General features: G+C 32.1%; 1 protein-coding gene across 1 annotated transcript in view; it reads left to right on the top strand.

Annotated features, from left to right (window-relative positions):
* The first annotated feature begins 12,605 nt into the window (after nt 1-12,605).
* Nucleotides 12,606-17,440, top strand: part of LOC129220821 (transmembrane protein 184B-like) — a 30,046-nt gene continuing 25,211 nt past the window's right edge. Inside the window, 2 exon segments of the mRNA XM_054855255.1 lie at nt 12,606-12,671; nt 12,673-12,756. Of these exon segments, the coding sequence (XP_054711230.1) occupies nt 12,606-12,671; nt 12,673-12,756 (150 nt within the window).

Here is a 17,440-nt window from a genome sequence, read left to right as displayed (position 1 = left end):
AGCACTTTCCATAATGCACTCAAAAGGACAAAATAACTTTTCTGGGCAAAGAAAAGTGCGGTTCTAGTCATTTCAAACCAAACTTTCCCAATAAGAGAAATATGCAGGTTTCAACACTCAAAGTTATGATTGAAAGCTAGATAATGATAAGAAATTCTCTTCATGGCTTGAGCCCAGGGCCGTGTTCAAGGGGAGGGTTTTAGGGGTTAAACCCCTCCCATTGGGGCTAAAATAATAAACCAAATGAAGAAAAAGTATATTTGACTTTAATTAATTTCAATTTGAAATTTTAGTGTTCTTAAAAAAATGAAGAAAAAAAAAACTTTTTCTCTGAAGTTTTTCTTCAATTTACGACTTTTAGAGCTTTACCAACTGGAATAATATTCTGGAAAAACTATTGTTAAAGAATAGTGATGTGGATCGGGTAAATACCCAGCGGGTAGGTAAATATTTTTTGGGTATTTACCCAAGGCCTGGGTAAATGCCCAAAATCTGGGTATTTTACAAAAAAATGCAAAAAGTGAATAAGAATTCTTTTTTTTTAAAAATCTTAATGTGAAATAATTGGTAAAACTGATACATACATATGTATTACACATTTCATAATATTTTTTATTGAAAGACTTGATGAAATTATAAAAGAAACATATCGTGAACCAAAGAATCTTTCTTTCCAATGTCATAATTGGAGAAGTATATAAGCAATTCAACGATGAACTTCAGGATTTCAAAATCACAAACTAGGTTAGTCATATCCAAAATGAAAAAAAAAGGAAGCATGAGGGATGTTTGGAAGAATAAACTGAGAAGTTATTAAGAATATGATGTTATTTATTTATTTTATTGCGTTTTATATTATAACGTGACAAATATAGAAACAGTTTTCACATTAATAAGCAAAAATAAATAAATCAAAATATTGTTTTCTGTTGCCTTGCTCATTTGAATTTGCTCCCCGGTACTTCATGATGAAAATTTATTCAAATTATTTTTATTGACATTTCGTTACATTTTGATGTCATGCAGGGATATATTACTAGGTTATAAAAGACTAGGACCTTAAAAAATTGATGTTTGTTTTTTTTTGTAACCAGTTAAGCTTTTTACTTTATATAGAATGTCTTTTTATATCTGAAATTTGGCTATCAACATTGAATGGGCATATCCAACACATTTAATGTGAATATCATATTAGATTGCTAAGTTGTTTCGCACAATAATTCTTTAAATATATGATCAAAATACAATTTTTGGGCAAAAATGTATTGTTTTGTATGTGGTTGGTTATATATATACATAGTGGAATAGACAGAAAAGTATTTTAATTGAATATAAATTTTTGAAATAAATACCCATTTTGGGTATTTACCCGATTATATACCCTGGGTATTTAACCCTAAAAAGAAATGCCCAGGTACTTTACATCACTATTGAAGAATATTTCAGTGTAATTTGCGTCTGCAATAAGCTCTTTATTGCTTCGTTTATCAAGCATTATTTCAGAACATAAAACCTGATATACATGCTGCATTATGAAATAACCTGTGTACAGTTTTTCACACAAATCGCAATATGCCGCATAGTAAACAAAATGAATTTTTAAAAAAAAACATAGTTTTTTTTTTTTTTTTTTCAAGAAACGAACAAGGTTCGATTAAAAAGAAGCTGTAAAGTGAAGGTATGCTGCTGTTACTTTTGCAGTTAGAATTATCCTTGGATCTGCATTTTAAGTAAAAAACCTGAAGTCTGTTTTTTTTTAATAGTGTAACCAGGGTTCGTTGATTTAAATCAGCTTGATTTAAATCAAGTGTTTTTTTTTTTTAATATTATAACCAGAATTCGTTGATTTAAATCAAGTGATTTTTTTTTTAAATCATTGATTTCAATCAGTTTATTTTTTTTCATTAGTATAACCAGGGTTCGTTGATTTAAATCAAGTGGTTTTTTTTAAATCATTGATTTGAATCAAGTGATTTTTTTAATCAAAATCCTTAATTAAAATCAGTTTATTTTTTATAAATTAATTTTGCATTTTTAGAATGTGTTGCTCTAAATGTAACTACACTGCATTATACTGTATCTTACCTTCAACAGGCAAAACGACATAGATCCCTCTTTCTGTGTGTGAAACATATTTTCTTTCTTGCAATATTGCTTTGGCTCCAAAATGACAGTTCAATTCAGTATAGAAGCAAACAAAAATTTCCAGTTTTTGTCATACACCATCACTGAAAGTAATTGCTCAACATATTCTTTTACACTAAAACTTACATGATGATGGAAACCATATGCAGCTATGCTGGGAAGCCTAAGCTGCTATTTTGAATCGGAAATGCACAGGCGTTTCCATTGCAATTTCAGACTTTGACACTATATTCAATAGTACAACGTGTGTGCCACGTGCAATAAATTAGAACTTTTTCTCTTCTCCTGATTTTTGCTTATTATTGTGGAATATCTTTGGTAACAGACGATAAACATTCGGTTAAAGTAAATGCTTCCATTAGCAAACGATAAGTACAGTTTACTAGCAAAGAATTAATATAAAACAAAAATAGTTTCATTTGCAAACTATAAATACCTTGTAACTATGTTATTTTGGCATTCAAGTTATTGAAATTAAAAGTCGTGTCCAATTTCAATTTAAGAACCTCTTGTTAAAAATTAGTATTCAACGTAATTCAAGGATAAGTGCATGCAATTGGCTCATACTGCAATACAATGGCAGAACAAGAAGTTCTGTCTAGAACTAAACGAGCCTACTTTCCCATATACCCATACTACTTTCTAGTACCTGAACAATATTCTCAAAACCAGCTAAAATCGCAAATTGTTTCAAAAATATTTTTTAAATATTTTAAACTGATTTCTAGGAATAAAATATTCCTCACTTATCTTTAAAAAAAAAACAGCACCTTTTAAACAAAGCAGCTAATACACTTTTTTCCATTAAAAAAATTCTTTAACAGCTTTCGAAACGAAAAAATAATAATTAAAATTAATAAGCTTAATAAAATAAATACATCATATTTAAAAAAAAATCGTTTCTTTTTTCCCCTGTTGCCAAAAATAATTTTTAAATGAATTAATGCAATTACCAATATAAAAAAAAAACAATAAAATGTCAACTTAAAAAAATAATTTTCATTGTCAAAAAAAAAAAAAATCGTCTGCTCATATCTTTATGTAGAAGCATAAATGATTTCGAGTTTATCCGCCGAAAACTGAATACCTAAATTAAAACTTTAGCGTGAAAATAAAAACAAGTCATATCAACAATAATTATTTCACAGTCAAAACCATAGCTGCGGAGTCGGAGTCGGAGTCAATCTCATTTTGGGGTAAAGGAGTCGGAGTCGAATATCTAAGAATCGGAGTCAGTCATTTGTCCTCCGTGTATAAATGTTTGCCAAAGCTACGAAGTCAGAGTCGAAGTCGGGGAGTCGGAGTCCGATTAATTGTCGGGAACAGGAGTCAGAGTCTGTGTCAGGTGCTCCATTTGTCGGAGTCGGGAGTAGGTCGTCAAGAGCTATTTCCAACAAAGTTTGTTTGAAGTAAATCCGCCTTTTAGTTCGGAATCTATATTGACTTTCAGTTTCCCCTTAGGCGCTAATGTTAAGAGATTTGAACTGTTCAAAATTGAACGAAAACTTGTTCAAATCAAAAAGATATTTTCGATACATGTTTTTTATCAAAAGTGTTTCCCTACAAAGTTTGTTTGAAGCCACTTCGCTTCTAAGTTCAAGATTTATTTTTGATTTGAATTTCCCCGTAGGCGCTAATGTTAAGTTTTTTTGAACTGTTCAAAATTGAACGAAAAATTGTTCAAATCAAAAAATGAATTAAGGGAATGAGATGTCCTCGCCGAGATCTTTCTAACAAAAAAAAATTTGTTCGAATCGGACTATTCATTCAAAAGTTATTAGGGGGGGACAGACAGACAGACAGACAGACCGACAGACATTTTTCCCCATCTCAATACCCTACTTTCCAATTTTTAATTTTTCAATATTTATCTAACTATTTTATTTATTTTTGACTTTTTTTTGTTTTTCGGATATTTTTAAGATGTATTAAGCCTTCTTTCATGCTTTTTTCTTCTTTCTCTGATTTTTACTGGGAAAGTAGGCTAAAAAGGGGTAAAAATGTAATCCTAATGGAAACTCCATTATATTTCTGGGTCCAAATGATCAACTTTGAACCCCCTAGGGCATAGGCCCTAGTTCGTTGCAGCCGAACTAGGGCCTATGCAGTCAAACCGCTTTACCTGGGCTCATACCTAGTGAGAATCGACCTATATCTAGGATTTTGTGACCCTAGGATTTTTTTGAATCGGTGACCCTCAAGGTTGTGCCGTTTGGTAGTTAGTTTGAAAAGTAAGCTGAATAGATTTATCTACTTTATGAACTATATTATGTTTATAAATGTAAAGTAATAAATAATTATATATTTAATTTAAAGAAAATGATTTAAATAAAAAAATCTAACTTTTTTGATTTAAAAAAAAAAAAATCGCGAACCCTAATTATAAGAATACAGTGAAGCACCGGTTATACGTTTTTGAAGGGACTTTATGAAAAAACGTATAATTGGTATAGGTTAATGTATATTAGACTCTCCAGGGACCCATTTAAAAAACTTATAATTGATAAAAACATATAAAAAATAAACGTATAAATGGTGCTTCACTGTAGTTATAAAATCATTTCAGATTTTATGATAATTTTGGATTGATTGGTTTTTGCTATTTTAGAATGTATTTTTCAAATCAAATATGTTGCATTTATAACCTTAGTTTCAATTACCTAAGCTATCTCTCTCTTTCTATGCACACCAGTTTAGTTTTAATACTTTGGAACTAAATTACGTTTCCAAAACCCAGGCATATTTTTATTATTCTTCCGAAATGAAGTGAAGAACAAAGTAAAAATGAGGCAAAGGGATGTCAATGGAAAAAAAAAAAATTTAGAGTTAACACAAGGCTGGTGAACCTCTCCTCTGTCCAGGGCCGGATTTGGAAGTGTGGAGGCCCCCAAACAGGAATCGAAAAGTCATCATATTTTCAAAAATATCCGATATTTTGATATATGTATGTATCCGATATTTTCGATCAGCACTTTAATCTTTACTAATAATAAAGCTGAAAGTCTCTCTGTCCGGAGGATGTCTGGATCTCTGTGAAGCGCATGGCGCCTAGACCGTTCGCTCGATTTTCATGAAATGTGGCACAGAGTTAGTTTGTAGCATGGGGGTGTGCGCCTCGAAGCGATGTTTCGAAAATTCGATGTGGTTCCTTTTTCTATTCCAATTTTAAAAACAAAAATATCATAAGATGGACGAGTCAATTACGAAATGATCATAACGTGGAACCGTAACATGGACACATGTCAATTGGCGAGATACGAAATGATCATAACATGGAACCGTAACATGGGTACAAGCCAACTGGTGAGAAAATTCACCATACGTTATTTGTAAATATACAGGCGAACCAAAAGACCTTTTGATTTTTCTATTACGGGCAAAGCCGTGCGGGTACCACTAGTAGTAAATACATCCTGAAGTTACTGCTATTTATTTTTTTACATTATTATTATTATAATTTATAGGGGGAAAAAACGTAAAATTTGCTGACCCATGAAAGTTCGGATATTTTTTGAAAATTTTAATGTGGGGGCCCCTTTGTTGTGGAGGCCACGGGGCAGTAGCCCCGCCTGCCTTCCCCTAAATCCAGCCCTGCCTCTGTCTTGGGGCAAGAGATGGTACTGGTAGCCCTGGTGGTTGCTGCTGTACAGCATGATTTAGAAAAAAATTCAATGAAGGCCTACCTAGGATCTCATCTTTAAACTCGTTTTAATCAAAACTTGAAATTGTGTACTTTCATCCCCTTGCTTCTTACTGCCTCGAATGTGTTTTGGCTTTTTTTTTTTTAGATTTTCAGTTTGCCAATTTCAGCTTATGTTTAATCCTAATAATATTTTCTTCCTATGTTATCTGGGGTGTCTCGCATATAATACGGTAGTATTGAAACTGTGTTATACAAGCAGGGTGGCGACAGATCAGGGAGATCAGGGAAAAGTCAGGGAACTTTATTAATCAGGGAAAAGTCGGGGAAATATCAGGGAATTTTTGAAAAATTACAATCAGGGAAAATTGATTTTATGAAGAAAAATTTTTTTTTTTTTTTTTGCTTTACAAAATTAAGTACCCTAATTCCCTACGCATTTCCTGCCAATTATCTGTTCAAAAAAAAAGTAAAATTAATGAGGTGCGATCATACACTGCCGCATATTTGTGCATCTTTTTCCTCAACGTCAAAGTATTGAATCTTACTTACTAAGCGCAAGATGAACTTCCTAAGATTGCTTCTTTGTCTGTTAGGTTGTTTATTTTACCTAGCTTGAAATTTCCTTTTACACTTTCAATGCTGCAGAAAATACACAACCATACAGGCAAAGAGGAAGCCTTCATTAATGCCTTAGCTCCTTTGCTTTTATTCCATTGTCTCGAAGTAATTAGCGTACTGAAATCACGATTTCAAGAAGAAATCTTTGGTATTTGAATTAATACTATAAAAGCTTAAAAGTTTTTACTTCTTTGCGTTTTTAATTTAATTGCTAAAACTGAACTTTCAATAAAAAAAACTTTGTTGCTGTTATACTATTTGCTGTCGCCGCAGATTATAAAGGTTTTCTTTTCTTCAGACTTAATTGATTCTTTAATTTTATAACCAAGTTGTATTCTTCTTTTACATATTTTGAAATTACCTAATTGCTTTTTTTTTCTTTTTTTTTCTTGCATTTCAAAATTGTTTGTTACAAAAGTAATCTAAGATTTTTTTTTTGTTACATACTGAAATCATTTGAAATAGAGTTAACTTGTATACTTAAGTAAATATCTTTACTTTTTTTATTGTTAAAATGCCGTATTCATTCATTAAACCTATGTTCTTGATTAAAGAAAAGCTCCCTATGAATGGATGTCAAATGGTTTCATCTGTTTTGCATAAATATGTCAATTAGTTATCTCAGAATAATGACATTACTTCTATTCTTTCACTATTGGGGCATTCCAAGGTATTTTTAAAATTATGTAGAGTCCGTAACGTGACCTTTTTTTGCCATAACTTTTTAATTTACCGTTTGATTTGCAAATTATTATAATTTGAGCTGGTGTGTTGGTAGGAAAAGATCAAAATAAAATAATATGCTAATCAAACAGTAAACTAAAAAGTTATGGCAAAAAAGGTCACGTTACGGACTCTACATAAATGTAAAAAATACTTTGGAATGCCCCTATTACTTGTTATTCTTGCAACAATTATTATACTGTTTGAAAACTTAGTTAAAAATAATTTCAATTGCTTTTAGTTCTATCATAAATGCACATATGTTTTTAAGAGTAATTTTAATAATTTCTTAAAATTCTTATGTTAAGTGGTTTCTGGAAGTAAAGTATTTTTTTTTAAATTTTCTATAATCTTATCATTGTAGAAAAATTTAATATACTCTTTTGAAGGCTTCCCCCCCCCAAAAAAAAATTGACTTGATAAGTTTTTTTAAACCATTTTATTAAAAAAATAGCATCTTTTTAAAATATATCTTTTGTTCAACAACTTTACACAACTTAAAACGTTTAAAATACTGCATTTTATACAAATAATGGATTTCAAGTAGAGCAAAGTAAGAAAACCATTATCATTGGCAACGTAAATCAGGGAAATTTGGTGAACTTAATCAGGGAAATCAGGGAAAAGTCAGGGAACTTTTTTTCCCAGTTCCTGTCGCCACCCTGACGAGGCTTTTTTAAAAATGACTTTTTAACTTTATTTTTCACTCATTAACTATGCACTGAGTAAAAATCATGTCAATACTGCAAGGGCGCTCATATAGGGAACAAGGGAGCCCCCCCCCCCCCCCCCCGCCTTCTTTGAAATGAGAGCTTCCTTGCTTTTAGTGCTTTTCTCTTTGCAAAAATGTATAAAAATTTCTTTTCCAGCCATTAATGAATTAGTTATTTAAAATGTCAAATTTTAATATCTCTAATATGTCCTGAAAACTCTTTCCATGGGGAAAATATTCTGTTAAACCATGGGGGAAAATTTTGAGTCTCCCCCCCTTAAAATTTTGCATATGGCCGCCCTTGATGTACCTTGTTGTATCGAAACCATGTTTTGTGTTATATCAAACCGTGTTATAGACTTAGAAATAATGTAAATCAAGGAATAGGTACCATGTTATATCGAAACCAAGTTTCATAAATATAAAACAAAATCTTATTAGAGTTATTATCAAATATTAACAGAATATATTAAACAAAAATTAAATTCCATCTTTTTTAAAGAGAACTTTCGTGTTATATTAAAACCATGAAGTATTAAATTCAAGTTTCGTACTGTGATATCGAAATTGTGTTATAATAATCCCAAATTTGGTACCATACATGGGTGTCCATATGCAAAATTTTAAGGGGAAGGGGCTCGGATATTTCCCTATGGGGGGGGGGGTTAGCAGGATATATTCCCCACGGAAGCTAATTTCAGTATTTTTAATGACTTATTAATTAATGGCTGTAGAAGAAATGTTTTTACATTTTTACAATGAAAAAAGGACTGAATGCAAGGAACTTCTAATTTCTAGGGTGGGGGGGGGGGGCTTGAGCCCCCACTTACCCCCCTATATGGGTGCCCATGGTACCGTGTATTATTGTAACCGTGTTACATGAGAGACACCTGTATTGAAAACGAAATAATTTTCATCTTTTTGTTTTTAGAACACTGATGGGAAAAATTAAGTATTTAAAAGTTGGAATTTTGCAGAAAGGGCAAACCGAACTTTCGACCTTTTTCGTATCGGTTTAGTAAAAGCAAAGTAAAATCCTTTTTAGAGTTCATATCATACATTTTTTAACTGAAATTTTGTCTTTTAAATATATCAAAACTTTGTGGTCAAGTTTTATAACGTGTAATGTCGAATCCGTCTTAAAATAATCACAAATGTTATACCTTGTTGTGCAAGTACCATGTGTTATAATTAGTGATGTGCCGGATCATCAAAAAAGTAGTTCTGCGGATTCCGGATTTTTTTTTTTTTTTTTTTACCCAATTACACTATTCAATTGTAAAATTTGTTACGGAATGTATTCCCATCAGAATAATAACACTGCTTCTTCAAAAAATGTCATCTACAGCAAAAATATAATTAAGACTGAGGCTCTCCTCTGATATGCCCCCCTCTTGGCGAGATTTTAATTTTTCGCTCGATACGAAAATCGCCAATAAGGCGATAACTTGGCAACCCTGGTTTTGCAACTTGAACGCTGGAAAGTAGTTTCTCGAAGTCTATCTTTTTGCACGTGTCTCTGTGGTAGGAGGTAGGTGCTCATATGTTCCGCTCTTAGGGAGATTTTAAGTTGAATACTCTAAAATAAAGTTTCAATTCAAACTTTAGTTTAGAGTATTCTTTTTCTTGTTGTTTTTTAATGTTAATTTAGTTGAATTTTCTATTTTAATTATGATTTCGGTTTGTGATGTTGTCCAAATGTATCAATTGAAATTTTTGAATGAATCTTCTTTTTCGTCAGGTCGTCCAACGTTTGGACGTACCGGAGTCCTAAATAGATTTTTTATATTTAAACTAATTGAAAATAAAGAGGTTTTTTTAGAATTTTTAAGGGAAATTGGTTTACTTAAGAATGAAATGTTATGTTCTAGATGTAATTCTGTTATGAAAATTAAAAAAACTAAAAAATGTTCAGATGGGTTAATTTTTTTTTGTAGAAAGGTTATTGGGGGTGTTGTTTGTGGAAAAGAAGCAACGATCAGGAGTGGGTCATGGTTTAGTTCTAGCAAGTTGAAAATAGAGGAGATTTTTTTGATAACATATGAGATTTTAATTGGGACCAAAACTGCTGATATTGAAAGTCAATATTTTTTTTCATCACAAACTTAAGCCGATTGGCGAAATTATATTAATGAAGAAATATTAAATTACATTGAATTAAAATCCGAACAAATATTCCTAAGAGCGGAACATATGTGCACTGCCTCACGTGAGGAAGTAAAAGAAAAGTAAAAAAGGTAAGTGGACATATTTTGAATTATTGTGTTTTTAGTGTGTTTCTGGTAGTTTGTATTTTGGTCTGGTTGGCACAAAAATGGTGTTAATTTCACATAAAATCTGTGACTTTATTGTATACTGAACGGAGGAGATCTGTGACTTATATCCGACTGTGATGTATATTAACAGTCGGAGGGATAACTGGCGAGCCCTCGGTCTCATAGTACTTTCGTAATGAGACCGAGGCAGGGGTCTCATTACGAAAGTACTATGAGACCGAGGGCTCATATCCCGGAGAAAAAAATTAATTTCATTAAATAATTAATGACATAATTTGAATTTTTCCTGTTGGCGCTAAAAAAGCATCGCTAAGAACGATGTATGACATATGACGTCATACATAGTTTTCTTTGCGACGCTTTTTTGGCGCCAACAGGAAAAAGTCGCCAAGAGGGGGGTATATCAGATTTGTTCCAAGACTGATTTAGTCGTTAAAGAAATCTCCATTAAAATTGAGGAAGAGTTGGAAGGAACGAGTCAGCGCTGCATTAATGCTTAAATAGAATGTGAATTCCACCGAACTTTCTCCGACCGACGAAATACAGAGCTGGGAACACCTTTACAAACAGTAAATAGAGAATTTAGTCTCAAATGAAGAATAACAGAAACAAATATTAAACTAAAATTTTTTTAAAAAAAAGTGTCTCAGGGCAGACCTGATATTGAGATGGATTTCGTGGGTCAGAACACACATTGTTAACAAATATGAACTGACAGCGGATAGAAATTTTAAATCATTGAGCTTTTTCTCCTTATCCGACTATGAAATAGCTGACCGATCACGCGTATAAAGGCTTTAAATTGCATTTAAAATTTCCTTGACAAGATTATAGCTTTTACTGTTCCAAACTGTAACAGTAAAAGCTATAAATAGCTGTTTGTAACTTGGAAGTTCCAAACAAATATCAAACACAGAAAACTTAGTTCTTTCAATTTGGGGCCAATATTTTTAACGTACGAGTAAGTTTTTACTACCATAATTCTCAAAAACGTTAAGTCTGTTTTCCTTAATATTTCCGGTAATTAACGTTCTGCAAAAACGAAGCAAAGCTAAGAATACTTTCGATCAAGTCACCTTTTGAACGAAAAAAGAACTATCAAAATCGGTTCATCTGTTTAGGAGCTACGATGCCACAAATAGACATACAGATACACTTTTAAAACTTATTACCCATTTTGTTTTGCAACGGGGGGTACAAATTGGCTTCTGAAATGATACCTTTTAATTTAAACGGAATTATAAGGTATCATTTTCCTAATTTAAACAGAATATAAGTCTTTTATTCAAATATTTAAGAATTTTTAGAATAGAAAAGATCCGTTTAAGATCCGTCAAAAAAGTAGCGGATACGGATACAGATCTTTATTTTTCCGCGGATACTGATACGGATATCCGGAACATCACTAGTTATAATAGGGACTCTTGCATCTCAAAAATTTTTATGACTTGTGCTAGAAAGGGGGTCTCCTAAAAGTGCCTAAAGTAGGTAACACCCATTTATTTTATTTCATTGTTCTATAACTGTTTTGTGCAGGGTTGGAAAAAAATTTAAAAAATCCGATTTTTTTTAAAATTTGAATCCGATTTATTTGATTTTTTTTCTATTGTGTTTACATACTTTTTGGAAAATGTATGGAACAGTTTGTTATAAGAAATAAACTTTTTGGTGTATGGAATATTCTGCTCAGATAGATAAAATCTGCACAAAATATTCGATTGAAATATTTATTTCTATATATTAACCTAAAGGCATTCTATATATTTTTTCTTTTTTGTTATTGAATATTTGAAACTAAGTAAAAAGAAATTTTAAAGAATAAATTGAATATTTTATGTGAACTCTTTATTAAAAGGAAACATTACAATTGATACAGCATCTTTTTAAGAAAATGAATTCTGAGGATTTGATTGTTTGTATAAAATGGTTAGTTTTGATGTGTTGTCCACTCCTAAATCCTTACAAAGGCTAGAATGAACAAAACCAAAAGACAAAAACTGTCTTTCTATTCCAGCAGATAAAGCAACGGCTGTTATTTGGCGTATAAACTGGATTTTTGGCCCTCTCTCTACTTCCCATTACATAAAATAAACCCTCCAATCATAATTGGTTGTTTATTGATCAATACCGATTTTTGAAATGGGCCATTTCATGTTTGGAAATTGGCAACAATGCTGACAAGGCTTGGACATATTTCTTTAACAAACTCTAAACCTTGACTCTATTTTCATCCACACTAATCTGAATTTCATTTTGATTCAAGACGAGGGGGTGGGGGCTTAATAAAACTTAAAGTTCATGTCCGGTATACTGGATGCCACGTCTGAAAGGGTTAAATCGATTGATTTAAATCATGCCAACCTTGATTTAATGTTATAGATATATTGTAGTGTGAAACAATATTATGATTGTGTCATGTTGTTACTAATTTTTATCTGAGTCACTCGAGTTATTCGTCCCTCCAGATTCGAGCAATGAGTCCCTGTCGATGTCCAACGGGACGGGAGAGGTGAACGACTCCAACGGGACATCCAACGGGACGACCTTGGACGTCCCCCCCGACCTTCCTCCAGACTGCCGGGGCCCAGGCCATCTCGGGATTCTTCGTCTGGTTCGCTCTCATCCTCACCTGCCACCAGGTCAGACTTCCCAGGGCCCGAAGCTGGCCGATTTTGCTACCGTTTTTAGCATAGACTAATAATAAGAGTAGACCGAGCAGGGTTGGGTTTTTTGCCGGTATTTTTGCCAAAACAGTGGAAAAAATCATGGCAAAAATGGGCAAAAATGGAAAAAATGGAAAAAAACCTAATTGCAAATAAAGTAGCATTATAGTGTTAATCAAGAAATAGTGACACTATAATATAAATAATGCACTTTAATATTTTAGTTATGTCTCTCCATGTTACTTCTTATTTATAAGGTGAAAAATAAATTAAAAACAAATGTTGGGATTGCAAAACTTAAGATTTTAAATGTTTGCTAAAACAATTTTTTCAGAATGAGCCAATTCCTTCCATGCTAAAAGCTTAAGTAAACACAGAATGTTTACTTAAGCTTAGTAAATTAATAAAAAAATTGAATTCTAATTATATATATATATATATATATATATATATTTAATTAATCAGCTTTTTTTTTTTTTGATCCCACTAAAATTTTTAAGGTATTTAATTAATAACAGAATAATTACTTGAATATAGAAAAATATTAACTTTTCCTCACGAAAGAAATAATGCATTTTTTCTCACTTACTGGGAAAATGGATAGCCAAGCGAAGAATTTAAAAAGAAGAAAAAGAAGCTGATCAATATCTGCATTCTATATTCACTCTACTTTTTAGTGATACTAGCTCACTCTACAGAAAATGGCAAAGCCTTTTATCAAAATCTTTTCATGCTTTTACTTTTATATAAAAGGAAAAAAACTGTCCATAAGTTGTTAACACAAAATCTATTTTTGCCACTTTGGCAAAAACCTATTTTTGCCGGGCGGTAAAAACCATGGTTTTTTCCGCCCCCGGCAAAAACTTGCCAACCCTGAGACCGAGCTATGGCAACCCTGTTGCTGCTCATAAACCAAACCATGTGACTGGTGGATATCCCAGCAACAGCGGGCGTTGATCGTAGCAGACGATCAACGTCCACGAGAAATAAAATAAATAGCATTGATGGAACACAGAAGAATGATCTTTTACTTAGTCCGATTTGTAAATTTGTTATTCTAAGTTGTAAATACTTTGTTAATATAGTGAGTTTTTCGTTTAGATAGTACTGTGCATTTTCTTTAGTCAATTTCAATAATTCTCTAAGCAATTAAAGATGCCAGCGCCCGAAAAGAATCGGCAAACGGTAAGATTTTTACCTACAATTTCAATTTCAGATACCGATTAGTACATTTTTGCGTTCACAGCAAAACGTTTACGTCATTACGTACACGCCAACGCTGATATAGTAGTTCCGAATGAAATAAAAGTGACCGAAAACTGTGACCAAAAACTAATTACTAACGTCAAAATAATGCATAACTAAAAGAAAAACAATTCAATCTCTGCAACCGGGAAAAAAAAATATATAATAAAAACGCATTACGTCTTAAAATACATGTCGAGCGCCAAACTATAGATTTTCCTGCCATCTAGCAACCGTGCTGCCAAAGTGTTCGCCAAGCCTCCCACCAGTCACATGATGTATCCACGAACCAATTTTTTCATCAGCAAGTCTGGGAAAGCTCGGTCTACTCTTATTATTAGTCTATGGTTTTACGGCACTTTCACAAAAATGTTATATTATTAAAAACTGAATGTATGTATCTATGTATTCCTCTATGTTCCAGCTACTTCTCCTGAACGCCAGTGAACTGACCATCGAACCAGGTATCGATGGATTCGTATTTTCCCCGTCTTTATGTTTGGCTACTTAACATAATCCTCCATATGAATGAGCGGAGACATCCATTAAAAACTATCCATTATGGATCTTAAATTTTGACATAAAATCCTTATTTTTCAAAGGCTTTCCTCCATTCAAATTATTATTTAGTGCCTCTTCTCGACTTTCCATAACAATGCTTTTGTTAAAATTTGAAGCGTGAAGAAAATCATTGAGAAGAAAGATCTGTTGCCATTTTTTTTTCATCGAATATGAACAAATAAAAATTCTGGCTTTTCCTGTCATCGGGAGATTTAAAATGTTTACTTTTTGGTTATTTTTCTGTAATCAATGCAAAAATGTACTGATTTTTCTTTTTTTTGGTCAAGCCTGATTGTTGAATGCATGTCACTTGACTTAACTTTTATTTTCAAGGTGTTGTACCGTGCAAAGCCGGGTGACGGAGTTAGTTGCATTTTAAAATTACTACTTTCAAAAAAGAAAATAATAAAATCAGCAGCTTTACAAATCTGATTTTGAAAATCGGGACTGTCACGAAAACAATATTAAAAAATTGGATGTTTCACAAAAAGCAGCATTAAAAAATGTAAAATTTGTTGCTCTGTTAAAACAAAATTTACTCATAAAATAAAATGCAAATCTGATTTTTTGCAAGCTATTTGACGTATGGTAACTCAGATTAGTTTATTTCTTGTTGAATTTTGATATTTAAAAAGGAATTATTTTAAGAACCATGACAACACTGAACTTACCTGCATTTAATGAAAAATCGCTCTTGTTTTTGAAATTTCAATCTTTTTGCATCTTGCAAATATTTAAATATTTTGGCTAACCAGATATTATTTTCATATATGCTACCTTAAATTAACTTATTTTAAGTTTTATTTTAGTAATTAATAAATTTATTTTATGGGAAACATACCAACATTGAACTTAATTTGCAAAAATTTGCTTTCCTTGTTTGAGGTTTCAATCCATTTTCATCTTGTAAATATTTATATATTTCTGGCAATTAGAAATTATTTTGACACATGCTACTTCAGATTAGCTTATTTTATATTATTTTTTTAATAACTAAATAATTAATTACTTTTGTTTACATTATATGCTTATTTAATTTTGCCATTTTGATTTTAACCATCATTAGCTAATTTTCGGTCATTACAGATTTTTTGAAAAAAATTTAAATTTAAACAATTGAGCTCATAACATTTTAACTTAAAGTTGGTATTTTAAAAGTTGAATTATATAATTTTATGAAGATGAATTTATAAGTGCATCACATTTTCTTTATGTCTGCTAAGGGTGATTGTGTTTTGGTTATTCACTGAAAATCCAGTGGTATTCGTTATGCTTTCACCTCCCTACTTCCAATTTTCCCCCTTTACCCCAAATGTTCAAAATTTCCTACTTTTGTTGGGTTGTGGGCACATGTAACAGCTTACCACAAGAGGCTGTAGTCAGCAGAGGGGTAGATAGCTTTAGGAGGGTCATTGATCTTCATTGGGGTCTAATAAAATGACTGTTGCCAGGGGGTCTGGCCAGAGGAAATTTGGGTTCGTTAACGGACCCTTCACAAAATTCCTATCAACCAAAACGGACCTTTCACAAAATCCCGATCAGCCAAAATGGACTTTTCATGAAATCCCGATCAGCCAAAACGGACCCTTCACAAAAATCCGATCAACCAAAATGGACCTTTCACAAAATCCCGATCAGCCAAAACAGATCCTTCACAAAATTCTGATAAACAAAAACAGATCTTTCACAAATTGTTTATAGAAGAGCAAATCTCAAATCAAAATAACGTATATTTCCGTGCATGAAAACGATCATTTTTGGAACCTTTTTTTAAGTTAAATTAGAGGTACAGTCGACTCCCGCTACAACACGATTCGACTTACGTGAACTGGCTATAAGGCGAATTTTTCCCAAGTAACGAATTTTAGGGCTAACGTGAATTCCTCGTCCGCAATACGAATTTTTTTTGGAAGGAAGTATCGGGTCCTAACCTAAATATTGATTTCGTGAATATATTTTATCCCTATAGCGTTATTGATAGCGGAAGTTCCCTTCACCATACTAGTCCACACATCGCTTTGTTAGTGCATCAAGTAACCGCTCGGCGTCTTTCTTTCTTTTTTCTTTCCAATTATTAAAGTTGATGAAATAAAATGGCACCTTATTGGACTGTTTCATCTAAAGTTTGTAAAGATGGAAAGAAAAAGAAAGTTTCTGCCCCCCCCCCCAAAAAAAAAGCCGCTTAAAATATGCTTGAATAACTAAAAAGTACGTCGATGGTAGCACGACAATATGTATAAGTGATGTACGTACCATGTAGTTTTATTTTATGCCTTTCCCTGCCATTGATCATTTATTTTGTGCATCTTAACATTTTTTTTATGTTGAATGAAGCAGCTTTTTATTTTTTTAAGTACAGTAAAATTAAAGTTCTCAATTATTAATAACTTTAATGTATAGTTGAGGAATGCTTTAAAGTATTTTGAGGGCTGTTTATAAGTGTTTGAAAGAATTTGGTATGGTTTAAAAAAATTTGTACACATACCCTTTTCTACATCGCGAAATTTCAACTTGCGCGAGGAGTCTTGGAACGCATAAGTCAGGACTCGACTGTATCAGCTTATATTAAAATGGATAAAAATGAAATATTAGAGATAAATAATGAAAGAAGCCTTAATTTTAAGTCTACATAGTGTAATAACTATGTATGAAAATAAAGAGTGATTTGAGAATGCATTTACTACTTTGAAGGCTTTATTTTGTGCTGATTGAAAATATCAGATATACAGTCCGACCTCCATATATATCAAAGTAGCAAATTGCCGGAAAATAATTCGATATATAGAAATTTCGATATGTGGAAACAATCTTATTTTATCTTAAAAATCTCCTAAAATATTAAAATTAAGGCTAA

Source organism: Uloborus diversus, chromosome 1 (genome assembly GCF_026930045.1).
Source record: "Uloborus diversus isolate 005 chromosome 1, Udiv.v.3.1, whole genome shotgun sequence".
NCBI classification, from domain to species: Eukaryota; Metazoa; Arthropoda; class Arachnida; order Araneae; family Uloboridae; genus Uloborus; species Uloborus diversus.
The sequence above is the reverse complement of the archived record's forward strand: the minus strand, read 5'-3'. Positions and strand labels throughout refer to the sequence as shown.